Raw genomic sequence first — 12752 nt, forward strand, 5'->3', positions numbered from 1 at the left:
TGTTTTGGCTTTTAGAAAATGGGAGACCTGGAGAGAGCCATGACATTCTAGAATTTTCCTTCAGTTTCGTTCCCAACATTGTCAGTGTTCATTGTGTTAATATCTAAAAATACACTGGTAATTTTAGGGGCTCTATTCATTGCCAGTATCACTGGCAAAAGAATACTGTAAAGTTCAGTTTTCTATCTCAACCAGTTGATCACTTGCTTTTCTGTTGATGTCTACTCTACCAACAGTTAATCTTATCTGAGTGTATATAATAACAAGATCAGCATTCTCAGTTCTGTATCTAATCTCTAAGTCAAGCCACCTTTACTCATCAAATCAAGGTTAAATTCCAAAAGAAAAGGTAATAGGTACTATTTTTCTATATAAAAAAACAAAATGCAAAAAAGCATATTTTATAAAGACAAAGATTATCAACTTGACACCAGTTTAATACAAGTACTGCTTACTTGTTACCCAGAAGCTGAGATTTTCTTGTTTCTGGTTATAGTTTTCTTTACTTGAAATGACAGTTATTGTGACTTTATAAACATACACTGTAGAATAAGAATCATGAATTGTAAATAAAAATTAAGTTTTAGAAGCATTAAGGCATGTAACAATGAAACATTCTAAATGTTATCAGCTACTTAAGACAAATTTTAATTGTGTTTAAACATAAGATGAAATGTGCAACTCAGACTAAATCAGTGTAGAGTAAAAACCAATAGTGTATATACAGATAATGAAGGTATCACAGAAACTGGTTAAAAATTATAATGGAGAGAGAACTAGTAAGAATATAGCAACCTGGCTGAAATTGATATTCATTAGGGTACTCTTCACATCAATAGGGAGCATTTGGACTCTGTGGTCTTTATCAGTGTCCCAGCTGGTAATGGTTGAAGGTTAATGCCTTACCCCATTCTGTTCAATTTTCTATCCTAATTAGCCCTCCAAATCTATAGCTGTGAGCACCAAGTGTCTGTGCTCAAAAGAAACTAATTAATGCTAGCAAATTAGATCAAGTCCAAAGATCCAACAGCCAAACTCTTAGTTAAATGCTCCTTGTTAATAGGAAGTGTAGCTGTCAATAACTGCTGTTGGTGACTATAATGAGGCATCCTTCTTTCACTGAAAGTGATTTCATTTCTCTTTGTCCCTGCAAAAGCTGTTCCATTCCCTTCACAAACCTAAGTTGCTGGCAGTCTGACCCAGTTCTTATGATCAGCTGGGATGAAATGACATGCAAAAAATCAAACAGAAAAGCTTTCCTACATAATCAGGTTTAAGGCATTTAGCAGAAAGTCAGATCACTTATTAAAATTCCTGTATCTTTATCGAAAAACTATACAGTGAGCACACACAATGATTTTATATAAAAATTCTATAATTATTTAATAAAGCAAAGGCTATAAATAGTAAATAAACTACAAGGTGAGTGTCCTGATTCTAAATTACATCTTATTGTTCAGTTCAAATATAGATCTGCTGCTGCTGAACACCAATGTATGTTCTTGACTAAACCACATGGTTAAGCAAGAATACTAAAGAGTATTGTTTTATAAAATAATTTTAGATTCTATAACAGTCTTAGACCATATGGCCTAAAAAAAAAAAAAAGTCAATATATGATTATCTATAAAAGATTCAAATATTCAAAAAATCAATTGTTACACCATGTTCTAACAGGGACAAATGCATTGAAAAAACCCAAGCAGATCTCAAATTTTAAGATGCTTTCAGTCTTCAGAAGATTTTAAGTATATTTTAAGAAAGATTTAACTAAGTCAACATCCTAAAAACAACTTAACTTTTGATAAAGCAAAAAATAAACATTTTTTCTGTACCACTCGTTATATGATAGTTGTGCAACACAAACTTATATTTTGTTATACTCTATTTCTTTTGTTTTTTAAAAAAACCAAAAACAGTTTCATTGTTTTATGAGTTAGCAAAGGCAGTTCTGAAACCCAAACCCAATTCTTCTGCATTTTCATCTGTATCATGTGAGTAAAAACTTAATCTGTAATTGAGTTAGCTAGCTTTTTTTCATTCTAGATATCAGAATAGTGTGTTAAAAACAGAATAAATACAACTCATATTTATAACTTTGAACCAATATATCAGTAGCAAGTAAATCTTCCTGGTAGTAAAAATTTAGCCCTATAATTCCATTACACATTGTTAATTTTTATCCTCCCTCACCTGGGTCAGGAGATTTTATATATATAAATATATATGTGTGTGTGTATACACACACACACACACATACACACATTTATTTACTTATTTTAAAGTTCTGAGGCAAGTGGAGAATTATCTCCAGACTATCCGCATGACACCTGCCAATTCTAGCTTTGCAGTGAACCCTGCCTGCAGATGGCAATGGGTTAGTTACTCCTGATACCTGGGGGTGTGAGTGCAAGGAAGGTGCTCTGATTAAACAACTAATTCACAGTGAAAGCAAAACTAGTATCATAGACTAAGTAATTACTGATAACATTATTTATGGATGGATTTAACTTAAATCTTATGAATGAATCTGAAACTGGAATAGGGCACAATAAGTCATCTAACAAACAGAAATGACCACCACACTATGTTCACTGTGAGAATTACTCTTCTTTTATCACTTCAATCCAAGGATTTCAGAGGTCATTCTCAAAGAACAGCATCAGAGGGACAGAAATGTTCCCGGCATCCAAACATTACTGACAGAGTCCCAAAACTACAGATGACACAGCCTGGCTCCCTATAGAGAAACTTGCTGATGGGAATCACAGGCCATCATCCTCCACAAAGAATCACTGAAGTCCCTCAAGGAAGAAGACTACAGGGAAAAGTGAAGAAGGGGAGCCAGAAAAATGGTGTACATCAGCAAAAATTTTACTACTACCTCTTTTAGATGGCCATTTCAGGGATAGATGTGTGTAAAAAGATGTTTGTTTCTACAGTAATACTGTCTGTCATCTGCTTTTCTAATGACCCCCCATCTATGGCCTCAGTTTTCACCTTCCACTGCTTTGTTTACATGTTTTCACTAAATTTTATATATTAATCAACAGCATGTCTTCTAGATGTACAGAATACAGGAGTATCCTGCATTAAGAAACATTTTCTAAACAAAACATACATATGTGGGTGCCTAATGCATTCATTTACATAAATATCCTAAAATATAGAAAAGTAAAAAATAAAAAGACTCAATGGAATCTCAGTAGTACTTACAGTAACAATTCAGTAATAGACAATGGCACCAAAGAAAATCATCTTAGAATATATAAGAATGTTGCTGAAGAAAAAACAGGTACATGTTACATTTGAGGTTTCTTCTTTCCCTATCGAAATCACCGGAATAACTTGTTTCTCTAAAATACTAATAACCAAGTTTCTCTATATATGTAACTGTACTCCTGGGAAAAAAATTTTTTTTACTAGTAATTTGGGAGAATATTTTTAAATTGTAAATGAATTGAACACCGTCTGGAAGTTCTGAAAGCTGAAATACTGGTATCTCTGTGAAAGGGTGAGAAGCAATTCATACATATTAATTCATTGACTACTTGACTCTGAGGCTAAGGATTAAATTCAGATCATATTATAAAAAAATGAATTTGATCTTTATATGAATATTTGAATCTTACCTTGAACTTGTTCAGAACATCTCTCTCGGGCTTTTTCTCTCATTATTTTAGGGATCAAAACATCCTTTTCAACATGTCTGAGATGCTGCCCTGGGGGAAAAAAAAAGATCATTCTTTAATATAGTGAAGTCTCAAGTAAATCACCAGTTTAGGGAATCACCAGTTTAGGGAAAAAATCACCAAGTTTAATATAGTGAAGTCTCAAGTAAATCACCAATTTAGGGAAAAAATATCTGCTTTACTCAAAATGAAAGCCTATGCAAATATATTAAAAGCTGACTCTCACAACTTCATTAAGATTGTGATTATTTTAGTTAGTAAAAATCATTCTAAGTATTTTTTTATATAAAACAATAAAATGTGGGACACAAGCAATACGTTTCTAAAAATTTCTACAAGCTACACTGCAACACTTTTATTTGATAACATTCTATGCAGCCTTGTCAAAAAGTCATAAACTAAAACATAATTTCCCTTCTTAACATAACCCAAAGAAAGAGGATTTTTAGGTTTTTTTTTTTTTTAAGATTTTATTCATTTATTTGACAGAGAGAGATCACAAGTAGGCAGAGAGGCAGGCAGAGAGAGAGAGGGAAGCAGGCTCCCTGCTGAGCAGAGAGCCCGATGCGGGCCTCGATCCCAGGACCCTGAGATCATGACCTGAGCCGAAGGCAGCGGCTTAACCCACTGAGCCACCCAGGCGCCCAAAGAAAGAGGATTTTTATCAATACTGAGATTCAAGGATAGATGAACAGATCCAAGATTATGAGACACACAAGTAGTTTAGTAAATAACATGTATTTATCCCCAAAGGATCAGGACATTTCCCAGTATCTAGTGACACATAGGAAGACCAGGACCCCTAAACTTTTCCTGGTACTACGCAATTCCCAACAACCTTTGGATATAGGCAGCCATGAACTGAGAGTATTTGCCAAGCGTGTAAAACGTCAGCTTAAAAAGCAAACAAAATCAACAACAAAATAGCCAAGAATCACCTAAATTTGGTGGGACAACATGGTGAAAGGGGGAAACCAACTGTAATTAATCAAGAAATATTTAAACCTTGGAGACTTAACAGAGTTAAAAAAAAAAAAAAGAATTTACAGTAAGTTTAAGAAATACACTAAAGTAAATATAAAGACATGAGTCCTCAGACAGAAATGGATTACGGATTACCTACGCACACTGTAAAGAAATATCTGAAGGTCAAAAATCCCAAAAGCTTCAAAAGGGAGAAAACGTTACCCCCACAGAGGAATGAGAATCAGATTTATATCGTTTCACTGGCAAGACTTTGATACATGAAGACAATGGAGAAATAACTTCAAAGCTCTGAGAATGAATTTCTTTATATCCAAGGATTCCAAAGCCAATTAAGAGTGTGAAGATATTTTCAGATGTGTAGGGACTGAAACCTCTATCCCAATCCTACTGACATGAAGCCACCCCTTTCTGTTGTGCAACAAGCCATCAACACACTTAGTGGCATAAAACAAACATTGTTATGCATAGAGTTCCAACAGGCCAGTACTTCAGAAAGTTAAGGAGAATTGACCCTTCTCAGCTTCATAGTTATCTGTTATCTGAGGCCTCTTCTAGAAGAGGCAAAGGACTGGCATTGACTTCAACAGCTACAAAAGCTGAGGCTGGAGGATCTACTTCCAAGATGACTTCTTTCTTCACTTACCCATTTAACCTCTGGTATGAAATGGCTGATGAACGGGCGTGGTGAGAACTGTAAACTAGAGCACCTATACATGACTTCTCCGTGTGGGCTGATTTTTCAGAGTGTAGCAGGTAGGTCTTGAGAGGGAGCAATCTAAGAAGGAATGTCCACTATAGCCCTGTATCTATTAAAGAAATTGAATCTGTAGGGCGCCTGGGTGGCTCAGTGGGTTAAGCCTCTGCCTTCGGCTCAGGTCATGATCTCAGGATCCTGGGATGGAGCCCCACATCGGGCTCTCTGCTCAGCAGGGGGCCTGCTTCCCTTCCTCTCTGACTGCCTCTCTGCCTACTTGTGATCTCTCTCTCTCTGTCAAATAAATAAATAAATAAATAAATCTTTAAAAAAAAAAAAAGAAATTGAATCTGTAGTTAAAAGCTTTCTCCCATAAAAAAATTCCAGACATAGGGAGCCTCACATGAATTTGATCAAACATTTAAAAAAGAAATACCAATTCCATACAAATGCTTATAGAAAATTAAAGACAGCCAGCATTCTCTGATAACCAAAACCAGGCAAAGACATTACAAGAAAACTACAATCCAATATCTCATCATCAACAGAGATGCAAATATCTGAATGAAAGATTAGCAAATTAAATCTAGTAATATAAAAAAGGATAATACTTCATGACTAAATGAGATCTATCCCAGGACTGCAAGATTTACTTAACATTCAAAAACTGGTAAATGTAATTCATTAGACTAAAAAGCTAAAAAAAGGAAAAACACATGGTTATCACAATAGACACAGAAAATACACCTGATAAAAATCCAAAATCTATTCCTAATAAAATCTTCCAGTAAAGTAGAAACAGAAGGAAACTTCCTCAACATGATAACTAACAGCTATAGAAAAAAACCCGGTATTATCAGTGAAACACCAAATGTTTTCCCCAACAATAGGGAACAAGGTAAACAAGTCTGCTTTTGCCACTTCTATTTAACATTTTCCTTGATGTTCTAGATAGTGTAATACAGTAAGAAAAATAAAAGGCTTCTGGGTTGAAAAGAAAGAAATAAAACCGCAGTTATTCAAAGGTAATATGGTCATCGATCTAGAAAATCCAACAGAAACTATAAAAAAGCTATTAGAACTAATCAGTGAGTTCAGCAAGATTTCCAAATGGAAGATTAATATACAAAAATCAAATGGAGAGGACATTACTAAAAAAAAAAAAAAAAAGAGCTTTTTAAAAATTGAACAAAGGGCTCAGGGACCTGCAGGGCCAAAAAAAGAAAAAAAGAAATCCATCACTTATTCTACCAGAGTCTCAGGAAAAAAAGGAAAATTGCAGAAACAAAAATATATTTGAAGACATAATGGCTGAAACCTTCCCAAGTGAGGCAAAAGACATAAACCTATTAATTTAAGGAAAACAGTTAAAACCCCAAAGAAACACACAGCTAGACACATCATAATCAAACTTCTGAAAATGAAAGGCAACGAGAAATCTTCACAGCATCAGAGAGAAATACAGGAGAACAAAAGACAAAGGATTTCTCATCAAAACCACAGACACCAGAAGGAATTGCCTGGTATTTTCAAGTATTACAGAAAAGAACTGTTAATAATTCTATATCCATCAAACAGTCTTTAGGATTGAGGATGAAATAAAGACTACTCAGATGAAGGGAAGCTAAGGTAATTTCTAGCCAGCAGACCTATTTTCAAGGAATGGATAAAGGAAGTTACTCAAACAGAAAGGATAGGATAACAAGAGGAAACTCAGAACAACAGGAATGAAGAAAAGGCAACAGAAAGGTAAATAAACTATTCTTGAGTTTTAAATGCTATTTTTGACAGAAGCAAAAAAATCCTAGCATTAACAATGTATATAGAGGTAATAGTAAGGATGACTATACCATAATGGGGAGATGATAAAGCAACTCTGGAGATAGCAAGATTCTATTTCACTTAAATGATAAAATGTTCACCCTGGAAGACTGTAATAACTATGTACATACAGTGTAATCTTCATAAGAACCATTAGAAAAATTTAGAACACTAGATAAATCAAATGGAGTATCAACAAATTGAAAGTATTTTCTCTGACCATAATGAAATCAACTAGATACCAAATACAGAATGTCACAGGAAAGTCTCCTAAAACTTGGAAACTATACAGCACTCTTCTAAATAATTCATAGATCAAAGAAATATGAGGAGAGGAGAAGAACACAATGACCTGAATGAAAATAAAAACAAAATTTACTAAAATCTCTAAGACAAAGCTAGAGCAGTGCTTGTAGGGAAATTTGTTGCAATAAATGTATACATTTAAGAAGAAAGTCTCAAACTACTAATCTATGCTTCCATCTGACAAAATTAGAAAAAGGACAAAAAGAACCTAAAACAAGCAAATAAAATAAAAACAAGAGCAGAAATCAGAAAAATTGACAACAGGGAAACAAATGAGATAATCATACTGTTTTTGTTGTTACTGTTTTAGAAAAATCAATAAAACCGCCCAGATGGTTTCATTGACAAAGTCTATGAAATACTTACTGAACAAATAGCACCAATTCTTTAGTCTCTTCCTAGCACTATTTTATGAGACCAGCCTTACTCTGATACCAAAAGCAAAGACAATATTAAAAAACAAAACAAACAAAAAAATCCCAATATTCCTCATGATTATAGACTCAAAAATTCTCAATAAAATATTAGCAAATCGAATCCAGCAATATAGAAAAAGAAAAATACACCACATCGAGTTGGGTTTATTCCAAGATACAAGGTTGGCTCATTATTTGAAAATTAATCAAGGTGGGGGCCCCTGAGTGGCTCAGTGAGTTAAAGCCTCTGCCTTCAGCTCAGGTCATGATCCCAGGGTCCTGGAATCGAGCCCCGCATCGGGCTCTCTGCTCAGCAAGGAGCCTGCTTCCTCTTCTCTCTCTGCCTGCCTCTCTGCCTATTTGTGATCTCTGTCAAATAATAAAATCTTTAAAAAAAATTTAATCAAGGTGACCTATCATATTAATGGTCTAAAAAAAGAAAACCACATGATCACATCAATTAAAGCAGAAAAAACATCTGATAATACCATTCATTAAAAACAAACAAAACTTTCAATAAACTAGGAACAGAAAGGAACTTCTTCAACCTACAGACTGTTTGCAAAAATCCTATAGCTAAAAAATCCTATACCGCACTTAATGGTAAAACACTGAATGTTTTCCTTGTAAGAACAGGAACATGGAGTAAAATTCCATAGGACTATACACATATATATGCCTGTATATAAAAACTGGTGAAAACTGAAGAGGCCTATAGTCTAGGCAATAGTATTATACCAACTTCAGTATCCTGCTTTTGATATTATGCTATAGTTATACAAGAAGCCACCACTGAGGGAAAGCAGCACAAAGGGCATGTAGGACTCTATACAATATTTTTCACAACTTCCTGTCTCTAAATTATTTCAAAATAAAAAGATCAAGGAAAAAAACTTGTATAAGAAATCATAGAAGAAAATCTTCATGACCCAGAGTTAAACAAAGAGTTCTTATATATAACACCAAACTCATGATCCATAAAAGAAAAAAAAAAAAAATCAATAAATTTAAACTTCATCCAAATTAAAAGCTTTCACAGAAACTGCTCTTAGGAAGATAAAGACAAGCCACATAGTGGAAAAGGCTATTCACAAATTTCATATCTGAAAAAGGATTTGCATCCAAAATACATACAGACTTCTTTAAACTCCAGCAGTAAGAAAACAATCCATTTAGAAATGGGCAAAAGACTTGAACAGACACTATACAAAAAGATATAAGGATAGCAATAAACACATGAAGAGATGCTTAGTATCATTAGTCATTAGGGAAATCCAAAATAAAATTACAAAAGTTATCACTAAAGACCTATTAAGATGGCTAAAAGAAAAAAAGTAGTAATACTAAGTGCTAACAAGAATACAGAGTAACTGGATCTCTCAGACATTCCTAGTAGTAACATTAAATGGTACAGGCACTCTGGAAGATAATCAAGCAGTTTCTTATTAAGTTAAACATAAGTTTAACTTATATTAAACTTAACTTATGTTAACTAAAACTTAACTAAACTTATGTTAAATGGCAGTTTCTTATTAAGTTAAACCTAAGTTTAACTTTTATGTTTAACTTAATGCCATGTGACCCAGCAAAACACTCATCAGGATTTATACCAAGAAATGAAAATATGTTCCCACAAAAACCTGTGGGCAGATGTTCACTGTGGCTTTACCCGTAACAGCCAAAACATGGAATTAACCCATAAGTACTTCAACAGATAAGTAACAGTTCAGCAAGACAACGGAATATTATTCAGCAATAAGACAGAATGGATTGCTGACATCCAACAATGGCAGGAACTTGAATGGATATCAAGCGCATTAAATTGAATGAAAAAAAGACCATCTCAAAGGGCTACATATTGTATGATTCCATTTATATAACATTCTTAAAGTGACAAAACTGGAGTAATGGAAAACAGATCACTGGTTCCCAGTAGTTCAGAGCTAAGGAAGCAGTAGGACGATTAAAAGCAAACAGAGGTTTCCTTTGTGCTGACTGAATAGTTCTGAATGCTGTGATCACGGCTACCTAACTATTCACCAGCCATAAAATATCATAAACACACACACACACACACACGCGCGTAAAATTTTATCAATTCATAGATGGCTTTGATGATATTGAGGTATGTGCCCACCGCAAATATCATTCTCAATGGAGAAAAACTGAAAGCTTTTCCGCTAAGGTCAGGAACACGGCAGGGATGTCCATTATCACCACTGCTATTCAACATAGTACTAGAGGTCCTAGCCTCAGCAATCAGACAACAAAAGGAAATTGAAGGCATCCAAATCGGCAAAGAAGAAGTCAAATTATCACTCTTCGCAGATGATATGATACTATATGTGGAAAACCCAAAAGACTCCACTCCAAAACTGCTAGAACTTATACAGGAATTCAGTAAAGTGTCAGGATATAAAATCAATGCACAGAAATCAGTTGCATTTCTCTACACCAACAGCAAGACAGAAGAAAGAGAAATTAAGGAGTCAATCCCATTTACAATTGCATCCAAAACCATAAGATATCTAGGAATAAACCTAACCAAAGAGACACAGAATCAATACTCAGAAAACTATAAAGTACTCATGAAAGAAATTGAGGAAGACACAAAGAAATGGAAAAATGTTCCATGCTCCTGGATTGGAAGAATAAATATTGTGAAAATGTCTATGCTACCTAAAGCAATCTACACATTTAATGCAATTCCTATCAAAGTACCATCCATCTTTTTCAAAGAAATGGAACAAATAATTCTAAAATTTATATGGAACCAGAAAAGACCTCGAATAGCCAAAGGGATATTGAAAAAGAAAGCCAACGTTGGTGGCATCACAATTCCGAACTTCAAGCTCTATTACAAAGCTGTCATCATCAAGACAGCATGGTACTGGCACAAAAACAGACACATAGATCAATGGAACAGAATAGAGAGCCCAGAAATAGACCCTCAACTCTACAGTCAACTAATCTTCGACAAAGCAGGAAAGAATGTCCAATGGAAAAAAGACAGCCTCTTCAATAAATGGTGCTGGGAAAATTGGACAGCCACATGCAGAAAAATGAAATTGGACCATTTCCTTACACCACACACAAAAATAGACTCAAAATGGATGAAGGACCTCAATGTGCGAAAGGAATCCATCAAAATCCTTGAGGAGAACACAGGCAGCAACCTCTTCGACCTCTGCCGCAGCAACATCTTCCTAGGAACAACGCCAAAGGCAAGGGAAGCAAGGGAAAAAATGAACTATTGGGATTTCATCAAGATCAAAAGCTTTTGCACAGCAAAGGAAACAGTTAACAAAATCAAAAGACAACTGACAGAATGGGAGAAGATATTTGCAAACGACATATCAGATAAAGGACTAGTGTCCAGAATCTATAAAGAACTTTTTTTTTTTTTAAATATATCTTTATTTCTCAAACTCAAAGCTTTATTTCATCAACTTCTAATACAGTTTGCATTGACAAGTGATTTCACCTTCATCACATAGGAAGGTCAGCAACATCACACCAAAGAGGAAGCCTCACATATTGTAGGCATCACTAAGAAATTTGTATCTCAAAGGCAAATCGAGAATAACAAAATGTTTCCAATTCAGTCTAATGAGTATCTTACTTTTCATCTTTATTAATTTGGAAATGACTGGATACATACTCTTAATTTTCCTAAAGCAGCTCTCTTTTTTTAATCCTTTGGGGGGGTGGAGACCAGATGACTTGAGTTTTAAAACGCCCACATATCCATATTATTTAACAACTTCCTCTTTAGTGGACCATCTTCTCCCCTTCCTATACAAACACACATGACAATTTTTACCAACTCTCACCAGCCTAGGCAAACCTCCAAGCATTTTCTTTAGCTTACACTTAAACTATTTTTGAAAAAGTGATAGGTAAACAAGATTGAAAACTCACCAAAACAAAACAAAAACAAAAACACAAAGAACAAATAATCCAATCAAGAAATGGGCAGAGGACATGAACAGACATTTCTGCAAAGACATCCAGATGGCCAACAGACACATGAAAAAGTGCTCCACATCACTCGGCATCAGGGAAATACAAATCAAAACCACAATGAGATATCACCTCACACCAGTCAGAATGGCTAAAATCAACAAGTCAGGAAATGACAGATGCTGGCGAGGATGCGGAGAAAGGGGAACCCTCCTACACTGTTGGTGGGAATGCAAGCTGGTGCAGCCACTCTGGAAAACAGCATGGAGGTTCCTCAAAATGTTGAAAATAGAACTGCTCTATGACCCAGCAATTGCACTATTGGGTATTTACCCTAAAGATACAAACATAGTGATCCAAAGGGGCACGTGCACCCGAATGTTTATAGCAGCAATGTCCACAATAGCCAAACTATGGAAAGAACCTAGATGTCCATCAACAGATGAATGGATCAAGAAGATGTGGTATATATACACAATGGAATACTATGCAGCCATCAAAAGAAATGAAATCTTGCCATTTGCGACAACATGGATGGAACTAGAGCGTATCATGCTTAGTGAAATAAGTCAAGCAGAGAAAGACAACTATCATATGATCTCCCTGATATGAGGAAGTGGTGATGCCACATGGGGGCTTAAGTGGGTAGGAGAAGAATCAATGAAACAAGATGGGATTGGGAGGGAGACAAACCATAAGTGACTCTTAATCTCACCAAACAAACTGAGGGTTGCTGGGGGGAGGGGGTTTGGGAGAAGGGGGTGGGATTATGGACATTGGGGAGGGTTTGTGCTTTGGTGAGTGCTGTGAAGTGTGTAAACCTGGTGATTCACAGACCTGTACCCCTGGGGATAAAAATATATGTTTATAAAA

General features: G+C 35.1%; 1 protein-coding gene and 1 long non-coding RNA gene across 3 annotated transcripts in view; one reads left to right on the forward strand and one right to left on the reverse strand.

Annotated features, from left to right (window-relative positions):
* The window catches only part of CMC1 (C-X9-C motif containing 1), a 96869-nt gene that overhangs the window by 66288 nt on the left and 17829 nt on the right, over positions 1-12752 (reverse strand). For both annotated transcript variants that reach the window (XR_004281043.1, XM_032323262.1), the window contains exon 2: positions 3633-3722. Coding sequence is in view for 1 of the 2 variants with exons in the window: in XM_032323262.1 (XP_032179153.1) it covers positions 3633-3722 (90 nt within the window). In the remaining variant the exon portion in view is untranslated. The remainder of the gene's footprint in view (positions 1-3632; positions 3723-12752) is intronic.
* The window catches only part of LOC116578816, a 28129-nt gene that overhangs the window by 11830 nt on the left and 3547 nt on the right, over positions 1-12752 (forward strand). The gene's annotated exons all lie outside the window — the stretch shown is intronic.

Source organism: Mustela erminea, chromosome 1, assembly GCF_009829155.1.
Source record: "Mustela erminea isolate mMusErm1 chromosome 1, mMusErm1.Pri, whole genome shotgun sequence".
NCBI lineage: Eukaryota > Metazoa > Chordata > Mammalia > Carnivora > Mustelidae > Mustela > Mustela erminea.